The sequence below is a fragment of the Syngnathus typhle genome, linkage group LG7 (assembly GCF_033458585.1).
Source record: "Syngnathus typhle isolate RoL2023-S1 ecotype Sweden linkage group LG7, RoL_Styp_1.0, whole genome shotgun sequence".
Classification (NCBI taxonomy): domain Eukaryota; kingdom Metazoa; phylum Chordata; class Actinopteri; order Syngnathiformes; family Syngnathidae; genus Syngnathus; species Syngnathus typhle.
Genome location: NC_083744.1, coordinates 15388897 through 15401037, shown reverse-complemented (window position 1 = coordinate 15401037; position 12141 = coordinate 15388897). Strand labels below are relative to the sequence as shown.

Genomic DNA, 12141 nt, shown 5'->3' with positions numbered 1-12141 from the left:
GACGGATAAGTGAAAGCAGTATTCACCGGCCTGGATGGGATTCCTGTGGAAAACTACTGTGTGTAGGTGTGTTTGTGTGTGTGTGTGTGTGGGGGGGGGGGGGCATTTTTTTAACTTTTTATGTGGGGATTACATATATGAAGAGGTTATATATGTGGGGGTAATTTGACATGCAGTGGAGTTACATGTGTGTCAGAGAGCCATCTTAGGCTTTGCATGCATTCTTGTGCCTGCCCCGGGGTGACTGAAGCAGGAACAAGAACATCTTTAAACTGTCTTCTGAAACTGTGTGTATGTAAGTGAGTGTGTATGTGTGTGGATTAGGAATGCAGTGAGTCAGGCTATAAGATTCTGAGAAGGTCAAGTAAATATTAGTCAATTAGCAAATTAATTAATTTTTTTCTAAGGGGTTGTAGCCTGCTAGAGAGTGTTCAAATTATTATTATTAAAGTCATTTATTTTTGGGTTTAGTTATTTCAGGAAAATTCTAAAATCACAATTACTTAAATGATTATATTGTCTATGTATGCTATTCCACTTGCTTAAATAGCTTCAAAATGAGGCAAAGCTACAGGGTTGCATGTCCAGACAGTGTGACACCACCAAAAAAAACTTTTTCAAGAATGTGCGCAAATTCAGGCCCCATGATCTAGTTTCATAATCGTGTTGCCGCAACACAAAGAGCCTCCAAAAGTTCAAAAAGAAACAAGAACAGCAGAACGAGAGCAAACAGAAGCTAATAAAAAGTCATAATTGCTATTTAGGACAAACATTTATGAGTGTGGCCCATCAGATAATCTTAAAAGGTGATGATGAAGATGGATGCTCGTGTCCCGCGGCCATGGAAAGCCAGCATGAGGACTGAGTGACTGACTGATGAGACGGGTTGCGGCACGTCAACTCAAGAACGTCTTCGGTGTGCAAACAAGCCATGGCAGATTCGAAAATCTCATTTGGAATATTTCTGTACGAGAAAGAGCATTGCACAAGTTACATAAACAAACGAGTCATGATGCTAAGATAACATAACATACGGATGGCGCAATATAATATGGCTCTAGATTGCTAAATATCTGGACCGTTAAGTTACAAATGTGTGGCAAAGTTATTTATATGTTGGTATTTTGGTTAATGAGCTAACAGCAGCAGAACAACCTTTACAAAACATATGATTTGTTGATTTTTTTTTTTAAAGAACCATTTTTGTCCCTTCAAGTGCACCATACTTCCTGTTTGAGTAAGTATGTACTTCAAGGGCTAAGAAATATAAAATGTTAGTAAACTATTTTGACATACAGTTGAGATGACAAATCTATGTGATCTGATATTAGCATTTTGGCTAACAAGGGAACATGAGCGAAGCAATTCATGATGAAATCCGAGCTATTGTGAAAATTCAAATCATGGGATTTGACCAAAGGCATTGCCAAGGTTGACTGGCTGGACATCAAGTCTGTCAAAAGCCATTGCGGCACCGAGTTGCATCCGAGCCGTAAAAGAAACGGGAGGTCGTGCTGGATGAGGTAACAGTTCACGTAGCCCTTTCCAAATCTGCCTCCAGATGCTCACTTCCCTGACATACTGTTGTGTCATAATTTGTTTTGAGCGTTAATCTAGCAGGATTGTGTTCTATTGTTCCCGCCGGCTGGGTTGAACCGGATGACTGTTTGGGTGATGCATTTCTGCTTAGCTGTCACTCACACTGCATGGTGGCCCACTTTTAGCCCCCCCGACACACACATATTTCTCTGCGGCCCAAAACAATACACACACACTATTGTTGTCAATTGTAGTATGGGCACAAAATCATGCCGCGAAAACAAATAAGATGCAAAGTGACACACTTTACGGAGGTAATGTGTGGTCACGTGATAGCAATCATGCTGTTGCCATGACAACAATTGCACGATATACAGTGATCCCTCGCTACTTCGCGTTTGGTTTATTGCGGCTTCACTACATCGGGGATTTTCTTTCCAAATTAAAAAAACATTTAAAAGTCCAAATAAAACTTCTAAATTGAGAAAATATGTGCCTAACATTTAGGACAATGTAGTATTGCTCCAAATGTTTGTTCACATTTCTTTAGTCCATCTTCGCGTGTTAGCACGATCGCGAATTATCATCTTTCCGCTAACTCGTTAGCCTGCAGCAGTACTTTTTGTTGGTGACCGTACTTCGCGGATTTCACTTATCGCGGGTGATTTTTGGAACCAATTATCCGCGATAAACGAGGGATTACTGTATTTGTATTGTAGTGGGGGATAATGATTTTTTTTTTTTGTACACGGAAATGAACGAGAAAATAAGTTCCAATAGTTTTATCGTCCAGTCTTACTTAAGAAAAACTCTTGAAGAAGTAAATACGTTAGCGACTAGTGAGTGACTGCACACGCACAATGGCGTGTTTTGGCGCCGCCGACTCCACGCTGCTTTCCAGCCTGCTGGGCGGGGTGCTGCCTTGTCTGCTTGCATGCCTGCTTATGTTTTGCTGCTGCGACTGCATAGGAGCGGAGCGGCTCGCTCACTGCGCACTCGAATCTCCACTGAAAGTCCAACACCAACTGGGACATGGGTGTGGAGAAGGAGAAGTCGTACACGAGCATCATCATGGACGAGGACGAGTTTAACAGGTCCATCGAGCCCATTCTGTCACGGAAGGGTCACGTGTTCGCGTCCCCGCACGAAGATCGAGACCCCGACGACGTAAACGCGCACCTCAAGGTAAAAAAAACAACAACTAAATAAACATGAATTCATTGTTTTCAAGTCACTACGTGGAAAGAAAAGGAGAATTGCGTTCTTGATCACTTAGCTGTGGGTTCGTTGTCGGGACGGGTCAGGTGAGCTTCCATGACGTCATCGCCGAGGGGTGATGATTTTTTCCCCCCCCTCAAACTTTATAATGCACTGACTACATACTGAATATACTGTACGTACATATACATTGTACATATGTATATTTATGAAAATATTTAGAATTTTGAAATAGAATATTTGACAAATTAAAAAAAAGGATGAGAATATGCACATGCAAATCTTCAAGTCACCGTTACGCTTAAGTCAAAGTATAACTCTGACTTGTCCTCCCTATTTGTTTTTTCCGGTCAGGTGTGCTTCGATGACGTCATTGCTGAGCCGGAGTCGGTTCGGACCATGGACCGGGTGTGGATTTGCAGCCATGCCATGTTCGAGGTGGTCAAGTTTGGCCTTTACCGGCTTCTCGGGGCGCTGCTGGCCGTGCCGCTCGCCTTCATCCTCGGACTTGTGTTTGCTGTCCTCAGCCTCATACACATCTGGTAGGGGGCCATCACGCTTGAGTCTGTGACAAATATATGTACAAATATAAAGTTGAAATATTTTTGTCTTAAAATGTTGAGATTAAAAGTTGTAATATTAGAAAACAAAGCTATCTGTAAAAATCTAAGCGCTAACACAGTTATGGAATTTCCGATAGTTGATGCTATGCTAATGCACTACATACGGTCATTTGGGTTAACGCAGAATTGAAAGTGACCATTAAAGAGCCCAGCAGACTATTATGGGATATTTGCTCAAGCTCCCAAAGTAAACATTGACACAAGCTATTTATACAGATGAAGTCACATTGCAAAATACTGAGCCATTGTTTCTCTACACCTATTAGAATCATGAGTCGTGTTTTTCTTTTTCAACTGATGACATCATCACGCAGGCCACGTGGATACTGTTAGGCGGCGAGCTAATGAGGTAACGAGCTAACCAAGAAGAGCTCTTGTTGATGGGGAACACTCGTCGTCACCTGCAAAAAAGTGAGCTCTAGGAAAGTTGGCGCAAATGTGGCAAAAAAAAAAAAGTTCCACAGTGCAGGGAGAGTGGAAAACAGACACAATGCTTGACATGCTATTCGACACTGGAGTGGGACATTCTTGGGTCCCTTGGCGGCCATGTTGGAGGCAGGAAGTTCCCGCGGGGAGACGGGAAGTGCATTTTGGGCGTTGCTAGCAAGTAAGCTAGCTGCGTGAACAGTGACGCTAGCTCGACAGTTCAGCTCATTAATTACATATTAACTTGAGGTTGGTTTTGTATTTAATTGATAAGAGGTTGTTAATTTTTTAGATATTCACATGTTCATTGAATTTTTAGAGATAATGTATCACAATATGGTTCATTTGTCACTAATATGTTGTGACTTGCGTGAACCAACTTGACTAGCTTAAAATTTGGTGGTGACTCAACTAGACTTGCCTGATTTTTTTTTTCCCCCACAGTAAATCGAGACTTGAATGAGACTTGAAGGCTACAACTTGAGACTGTCGTAACGGTTTTGAATTTGTGGGCATCTCACAGGCTGGTGATGCCGAGTATCCGGAGTTTACTGGTGGTGCTGCCGTCGCTGCGGGTGGTGTGGATGAGCCTGACGGACACGTTCGTCACGCCGTTCTTCCGCAGCCTGGGCAAAAGCTTGTCCTCCGTCCATGTTCAACACATGGACGAATAAATTCCGGGTGTCCCAATACTTGTGTGAATACGATGTCTCCTAACTGAGCGAGACCTAATTCATGGTATGTTGGTTGTATATATATTGTAAGAGAAAAAAAATGCAAGCTTGTCGCACGTTCACTAGCTGCTTTTTTTGTCTGAATATCAAACTAATATAAATAAAGATGTTTATTCTATGTCTTATCAATGATTTGTCATGCACACTATTCAATTCCATGGAACTGCTTAATTGTAAGCATAATGGACATTTTTCACGTAGTTTTTATTGTGATAATGTTTCATTTTTATCTCCTTTCCAAATACTCTCTTTTCATAACAATTCTTCTACAGTTCTGACTAGAATTAAAAAAATATATATATATAATATTGATGATGCCAACTGAAAATTATTCAGAGCTCGGGTCATTCACCTCTCACCTGTTAGTGTTCTGAGTATGGTCATGTGACATTTGAAAGCTGAGTCGTGATTGGTTGTTACCTGAGCCCCGAGTCTTTTCAAAAGAGAACTTGATTTGACGCACAAGTAAATTGATTTTTTTTTCTTGAATGCATCTCTTGTGCAGTTTGGTTTGAATCTATTCCTGCCATATTTTTTTTACCCACATTTAGTCTTAGCGCCACTTGATCTGACTTGTGCAGTATATAAACACCTTGTCTCTCCCAATTAACGCCCACCTCTCGCTCGACAAGAAGCCGCTTGTATTCTGCCTCCTGCGTGCAAGTCATTCCACGCCACACGCACACCAACACCTCCTTTTACCCTCCACGCGCACACGCACACGCACACGCACTGACTTTTGACATCACAGATCACATCAGTTCCTCCTGCAGCTTGAAAGCTCCTCCAAAGCTTCCTGCGATGCCATTCTAATCACGTTCAGTGGGGGGAAAAGGTCGGGAATAAATCACCGTGGGAAACCCCACGCACACACACCTCCTCTTTCCCCCAATCGAGCTCCACGCCTACTGGCTGACGGATTCTTATTTTGTCGCTTGAAGGACCACATCATGGCAGGAGGACCGAAGAACACAGACCCAGAAGAGGTATACGAATGGGCTTTTTGGAGAGATGTTTGTATTTTGTATTGGAGCGGTTGCGCGTTATGGGTGCGTCTTTGCGCAGCATTTTTTGGTGTGCCCCCCCTGATCACTCGCACCAGCCGATTGAATGTGAAGGAACTGCGGCGCGTGTGCATTCGCACCACAGTGCGACATTTCACCGCCTGTGTGGATTTTTTTGCGCATGGACATTCCGTGCGTAAAAGACTCATTTTGCACACATTGTAAACTCTTAAAACTTAAATTAAAGTCGCTCGCTCGCATACACACATACAGACACAGAAGAACGCCTGATGATGACGTCACGTTCCAACTAACACTGGTGACACTAGCAGCTGTCACGCGCTACTTTTGAGCCACGTGCTTTTGGGGCACTTTGTAGGGCATTGGCGTGCAAAATTAGTCATGTATTTTTTTTCTCCATATTTCATTGGATTATTTTTTGTTTAATATTGTCTCGATTAGTGATTCTCAAAGTGTGGTAAACTATCCTATTACTTTTTATCTAGGCTAGACTTCTTGTATATAAAGTAGTAGGCTTACTTTTCAATATAATACATTTGCATTTAATGTTAAAGATTTGGGGGATTTAAAATAAATTTATTCTACTTTTATACAATATTTTTTCATGCTGGTCATGACATTAATAGTAGTAGTATTTTTGAAGGATGGACGTGGTCCTTGGTGCAACCATTTGGGAATCTCGATAGCGTAATGGGCACAAATGCCCTCCCCCCCCACCTCCAAAACTAGGCAATTTTGGACTTGCCATGTGGTTTATATGGTTGGTACGATAATGATGGGAGTCCTTGGAAATATGTCTGTCCTGGAAAAAAAAAGTTCCATCGCCTCTGTAGTGAAAGACAGTGGATACATTACACGCTGGTTAAAAGTTTGGGCGCACTGGAGGTGTTTCCCGGTGCGTAATTACGCACGGACAATGTGTACCCAAACTTCATGCGAGAGGGTGGCGAGGACCCCTTGCGGCTGTTTTGAGGGGTGTGGCTGCGCTCCACCCCGTGGAGCCACTCCACTGCGCTCTCTCACTCCTTCCTCCTCCTCGTCGTCGCCGTTCCTCACTCCCTCTCCGTCTCGCGCAGGAGTTTGTGCACTCGCCCTTCATCCGCAAGCAAGGCAACATTTACAAGCCCAACAACAAGCAGCAGGACGGCGACATGGACAACGACAGCCTCAACGAGAAGTCCATGATGGACGATATGCACACCAAAGAGATCGACCTGGTCAACCGAGACCCCAAACACATCAACGACGACGTGGTCAAGGTGAGGACTTTTTAGATGACGTCACCGTAATTAAGAGATGTTTTGCAGTTTTATGTTTTGAAACGCAGTCTAGAGCAAAAAATGACGAATTTCCTGTTTTTACAGTAGGAGTTTTCCCCTGCTGTGGAAATGTTTATTTAATTTAATCTTTGCGACGACTAATAAAAAAATAAATAAATAAAAGCGAGTGGAGGAGTGGCGCCACCTGTTGTTAGATGGCAGGAGAGAAGTGTGCATAGACGTGTGTGCGTGTATGTGTGTGTGTGAAAACCTTGTTAAAGTTGGGAAACACTCATATTGTGAGCATGGCTTATATCTTCATATAGCCACACCCCGCAATATTTCCATTCTCCTCTCCATCCCACGTGACCAGGACAGCAGCTTTATCATGACAGTGAATACACTGGATCCATTCCAGACCCCACTCAAAAGATCATGCAAAAAGAAAAGGGGTGTGTGTGATTTTTTTCAAAGTTGATTCTGAACTTTTGATTGGTTCTAAACACATTTTAAGCCCACAAAAAAAACCCATCATCCAATGTATAGTAAATGCTGTATGTGTTGTAATGCGTGTGTGCGCATGTACCTTTAAGAGGCGGAGTCTGGTCAGGTGGCTTGTAAGTGAGCTGTGCTTAAAATAAAAAATGAATGAATGATAAATCGCATTATGTAAGTAATTGATGCTACCGTAAAAAATCAAGGTTTATAATTGCCTATAATATCCACAAGATGGCGGCAAACTAAAACAGCAAATAGGTGTGTTTTTTAACTACTAAGTGAATTTGCTGTATCGCCATCATGCGAAAAAACGCCGTAGCGCAGGGACGTTGAATGATCAAATCTTGTCAACTTTCACATGGTCTTTGTCACATGACGCGTTGAATGTATTTTATAATGGGAAGAAAGCAACAAAAAGTCAATTATAAAAGACACAGACACATTTGTCACATCATGTTTGCGTGTGGACACGATAAGAAGTTAAATCTTTGTCTGTTCCGCATCTGATGACAAATGAGTCATAGTCTCCAACCTCCCCCACAATCGACCACGATGTTAACATCCCCAGTGGAAACATTTCATTACACTCTGCCTTTAATTATATGCAATACAAAACAACCAATGAGGCACAGTACACCCAGGATCGGTCGCCAGCCAATCGACCAGTCATACATTTGGCCAGACACCTAAGGACAACAGTTTTGGGAATTTAGCAATCATGGAGAATGCCAACTCATTCCCAGAATTGTTTAAGTGTGAGGTAGCTACGCTAACCACTAGGCTACTACTATGCTGCTGCATTTTGTATGTAAAAATAATTCAAGAGGAATCCCTTCAGTCAAGCATTCCGAGGCGAGGAACAGCGTTTGGGCTCGCCGCCCACCCTCCGGACGGGAGCGTCAAGTTTTCCCCGTGGTTGCTTGGCAATTTGAGGTCACTGACTCAACTCTGCCATGCACACACACTCACACACACACGCAAATACAGTGATTGAAGGGAGCCTGGGCTTCCGCAGCTGGTCTCAATCAGCGGGCTGCATCAGAACCACGCGGGCCGCTTGACTTCACTCGCTTGTGACTTTCCGTTCCGACGCGGTCTTTCCATAGCCCAGAGCGTCCGCTTGAGTTCAATAGAAGATCTGTGAGGCGGGCCGCCACTTGTTCATTGTGGAATTTGCTGGTTAAACTCGGCCCAAATGGCAACAATGGTTTGCAGCGCATCTGCCTTGCAGCACATAAATTCGGGGTTTGAATCTAGGCTCAGCAAGGTCCATTGTTTCTTTATAAATAGCTTGACATTGGCTGGCGACCAGTCCAGGTACCCCACCTCTTACCCAGTTTGATGAGGTGGACTTCATTTTACTCATGAGCCAAGTACTACGGAAAATTCATCCATGTTTAGAAAGTTAGCACAGCGGCTAGCAGTTTCTCCAAAGTCATATCGCCGAGACAATTTATGGCTCTGTATTGTTAATTGTCATCATTTTATTGTGAAACAGGATGTGAGCAGAGCCGACACTTCCTGTGACGCGTGAAGCCCTTCAAAGCAACACGAGAATCCATTAACATGCTTTTGTCTCACTGCCAAGTTTTATTCACTGACTGAATAACTGTTAAGAGAAAAGCATCAGCGGACAAACCACAAGTGAGACAGAATATAAGCCCCTAAGGGAAAAGAGGAAGCGTGTGGGCTCTTCTTTGTAAACGTAAAAAACGGCAGGTGATATATGGCGATATAGGAAGAGGCATTAAGAGTTCAGCAAGTTCAGCGACCACTTGGGCAGGAAACCAGAGGCGCGCTTAACGCTCCGTCCGTCGAGAGTGTGAGGGGGCGGTGACAGCCACCCAACCAAGAAAGATGATTGATAGACGTTTCATCGAGTATGAGGTTGCAATGCCGTTGCAGGGCATACGTTTTCTCTGCAGCTGCATCCCGCCGACCCAGATGTAACCTCTCACCTCTTCTGTGGTAAAACATAAAAACAACAAGCACATATTCGTAGTAATATTGCGGTAAAGCATTCGTCGTAATGTTGCAATAAAGTATTATAAAAGAGAACGCATGATAACATATATAGACATTTTTCCAACACTCACTTTGTTTGAAGATAGCGCTCTGAGAATAGCATGTCACTTTTGTTTTGGCCGCAATGACACGGTTGCCAGGGCGACGGGGGCCGTTCACATGCTTCCACGAGACTTCAATTGAGCTTCAGAAGAAGTTTTAAAATGTTATTCACGTGGTATTTTTTATTTATTATAGTGCAGGAGTCCGCCCTCTTAAAAACTTCAGAATGACAACATACAGCAGCAGCAAGGATTCACCGAGATTTCCAAATAAAGTTTTATTTTGCTATACTGATACTTTTATACAAAAGTCCTTTTTGTCTTCAGTACACTTCTGGAAAGTGACTCTATGATTTAATCTAATGTTAATGGTGCTAATTTGCCTTAGCATTAGCTACAAAAGGCTAACGTTCATGTAAAACCTTGCTCTATGAGAACACTGTGAGGTCTCCAAGGTTGAGAAGGATAAATATTGACAGTGAGCTCATGAAGTAGCGGGGAGGGACGATAGGGAGTGTGTGTTGTGTTGACGCTTCAACGTGACCTTCAGTGTTCCCACCATGGCACGATTACGTTGCAAATGTGAGGCTAGATAAGAAAACCCAAAAGCATTTGGCTTAAAGAAAATGTTGCTGTTATGTCACCTTGGTCTTCAATTCCTCAGGTGGACTTTGTGGACGTGATCGCCGAACCAGCGGGCACGTACAGCTTCGATGGGGTGTGGAAGGCCAGCTTCACCACATTCACCGTCACCAAATACTGGTGCTACCGCTTGCTGACGGCGCTGGTGGGCATCCCGCTGGCGCTGGTGTGGGGCATCTTCTTCGCCATCCTGTCCTTTGTGCACATCTGGGCGGTGGTGCCCTGCATCAAGAGCTACCTGATCGAGATCCACTGCGTCAGTCGCGTCTTCTCCATCTGCGTGCACACCTTCCTCGATCCGGTTTTCGAGGCCATGGGCAAGTGTCTCAGCAGCGTTCGGATCACCACCATCAAGGAGGTGTAGGCGCCATCTGGAGGAGGATTCATGGGAATTCATTGGGGATTGGGTGGGGAGGGGGGGAGATATCGGGGGAGGTGGGGGCAGAGTCTGATAGGACATTTTTACAGGTTGGACGTTCCAAGCTAAGAGACAGGGAGGGGGGTGGTATTTCTTGTTTTAGAGCTTTCCTTCACGTTTTGATCATTTCAAATCCTGGTACACACAACGAAAGCAACCTTCACGCTGACTATCGGAGGCGGATTTAGCTAAGGCGAGATGAGATGGTTGAAGTCGACTGCTGTCTTCTCATTATCTGAACGCAGCAAGTCGTAGTGAGCGTTTGAAGGTGCCGTCCTAGCTTCGGAAGCCAATATGAAATGGGCTTAAGGATCTGATTCGGATCTCGATTTCGACCCGTTACCAACAAAATCAGCGTAAAACGGCTTTTGTGTCCGGTGTGTAACACTACTAGCAGGTCAAGTCACCACTGTATCAGCTAACAACTAGCACAGTGTCTTTTTTTACTCAGACAATTGTGGTTTTTATTGTCTTTATGTGTGTGTACCGGATGTAGACAAATCGACATTCACCTTGTTCATGTTTGCTCATTGAGGGATGCTGGTCGTAGCGCTAGCTCGGCAGCGACCTGAATTCTGTCGACACCGCACAAAACCAAACAACCATTGATCCCTTTGTCCCCCTCATGACCTCTGATACCACCCCCAGTACCTCCTCCCCCGACCTGGCTTTGCTGCAGTCGGACACACTGAACCCGCCACCCCCCTTCTTTTTTTTTTTTTTTTTTTTGCCGTCCGCCGCCCTCGAGACCAACACGCTACCTGCTGCTCAGTCACTCGCTTTGTCTTCATTAAAAAATGTCACAATTCACCAGTTTTAGCCTCCTGTTTGACGATGTGAACTTGAGGCGGTTAATCTTAGCAGCTAGCATGTACACGCATAGACTTTGGACTCATTATTGCGTATCAACGTGAAGAATATGCAATAAAACTTAATGTCACTGCAAGCTATCGTCTGTTTATTTTTTTTGCTTAGCACAACCTGCTAGCGTGCTAGCTAGCTCGGTGACGACCGATGTCTTGTAAAGACTTGTACACGTTTCTTTTTTTTAATCACAAATGAAAGAAAGTTGTGTTAGTGTGTTCTCATTTTTTGTGAAGAACTAACATTTTTTCAAGTTAGTAAAAAGCTTATGCAATGTGCTTTTGTTGTGTCACCATTTGTAAACTTAATGTGGGCCTCCATCCCATGAGGGGAGGTTTCTTTTCACGTTTGCACGCTTTTCCTCCCCTTCAGTCTACCTGCTGTTTTTGTTTCCTTCACAGGCGACTCAAAAAGTGATATTTTTATATATAAAGTTTCCCCCCCCCCTTTCTTGCCTTTACTTGTACAATATCACGCCGTGCACATTAAAGTTGAATATGATCACTTGTGTGTGTGTGTCTGTTGACATCACAGTTTCTTCCTTTTAGGAAAGCGAATGAGAAATACTTTTTTTAAGTAACAAAATATAGAACGAAACTTGAACATTAGAAGATATTACACTTTATATTGTAAATTATTTGGTAGGAAAAGAAATCTGTCAAAATGCCTCAATCATGGTGCCAAAAAGTATCACTCAGTTAAAAACATAAAAGTACTAATAAACTTTTCATAATTCTTCAAAAAGAATCTTAATTAAATCCATGGAAGACTGTGTGTGACAAGGATAATTTGAGTGGATGTCCTATAGTTTACAGTGGATTGGCGTTTC

General features: G+C 43.3%; 2 protein-coding genes and 1 long non-coding RNA gene across 3 annotated transcripts; 2 read left to right on the top strand and 1 right to left on the bottom strand.

Moving 5' to 3' along the window:
• Positions 1 to 2500: 2500 nt before the first annotated feature.
• Positions 2501 to 5402, bottom strand: LOC133157419 (uncharacterized). The gene is made up of 2 exons (XR_009715011.1): positions 5278 to 5402; positions 2501 to 3322 (listed from the first exon to the last, which is right to left on the bottom strand). It is a non-coding gene; the product is annotated as an uncharacterized LOC133157419 (long non-coding RNA).
• cav2 (caveolin 2) lies at positions 2572 to 4658 on the top strand. Its single transcript, XM_061283929.1, has 3 exons — positions 2572 to 2724; positions 3112 to 3299; positions 4330 to 4658. Exons 1-3 carry the CDS (start codon positions 2572 to 2574, stop codon positions 4478 to 4480), a joined length of 492 nt encoding a protein of 163 aa, XP_061139913.1. The 3' UTR covers positions 4481 to 4658.
• cav1 (caveolin 1) lies at positions 5340 to 11816 on the top strand. The gene is made up of 3 exons (XM_061283928.1): positions 5340 to 5526; positions 6642 to 6824; positions 10053 to 11816. The coding sequence occupies exons 1-3, from the start codon at positions 5491 to 5493 to the stop codon at positions 10392 to 10394; spliced, it is 561 nt and encodes a 186-aa protein (XP_061139912.1). The 5' UTR covers positions 5340 to 5490; the 3' UTR covers positions 10395 to 11816.
• The last annotated feature ends 325 nt before the right edge of the window (positions 11817 to 12141 follow it).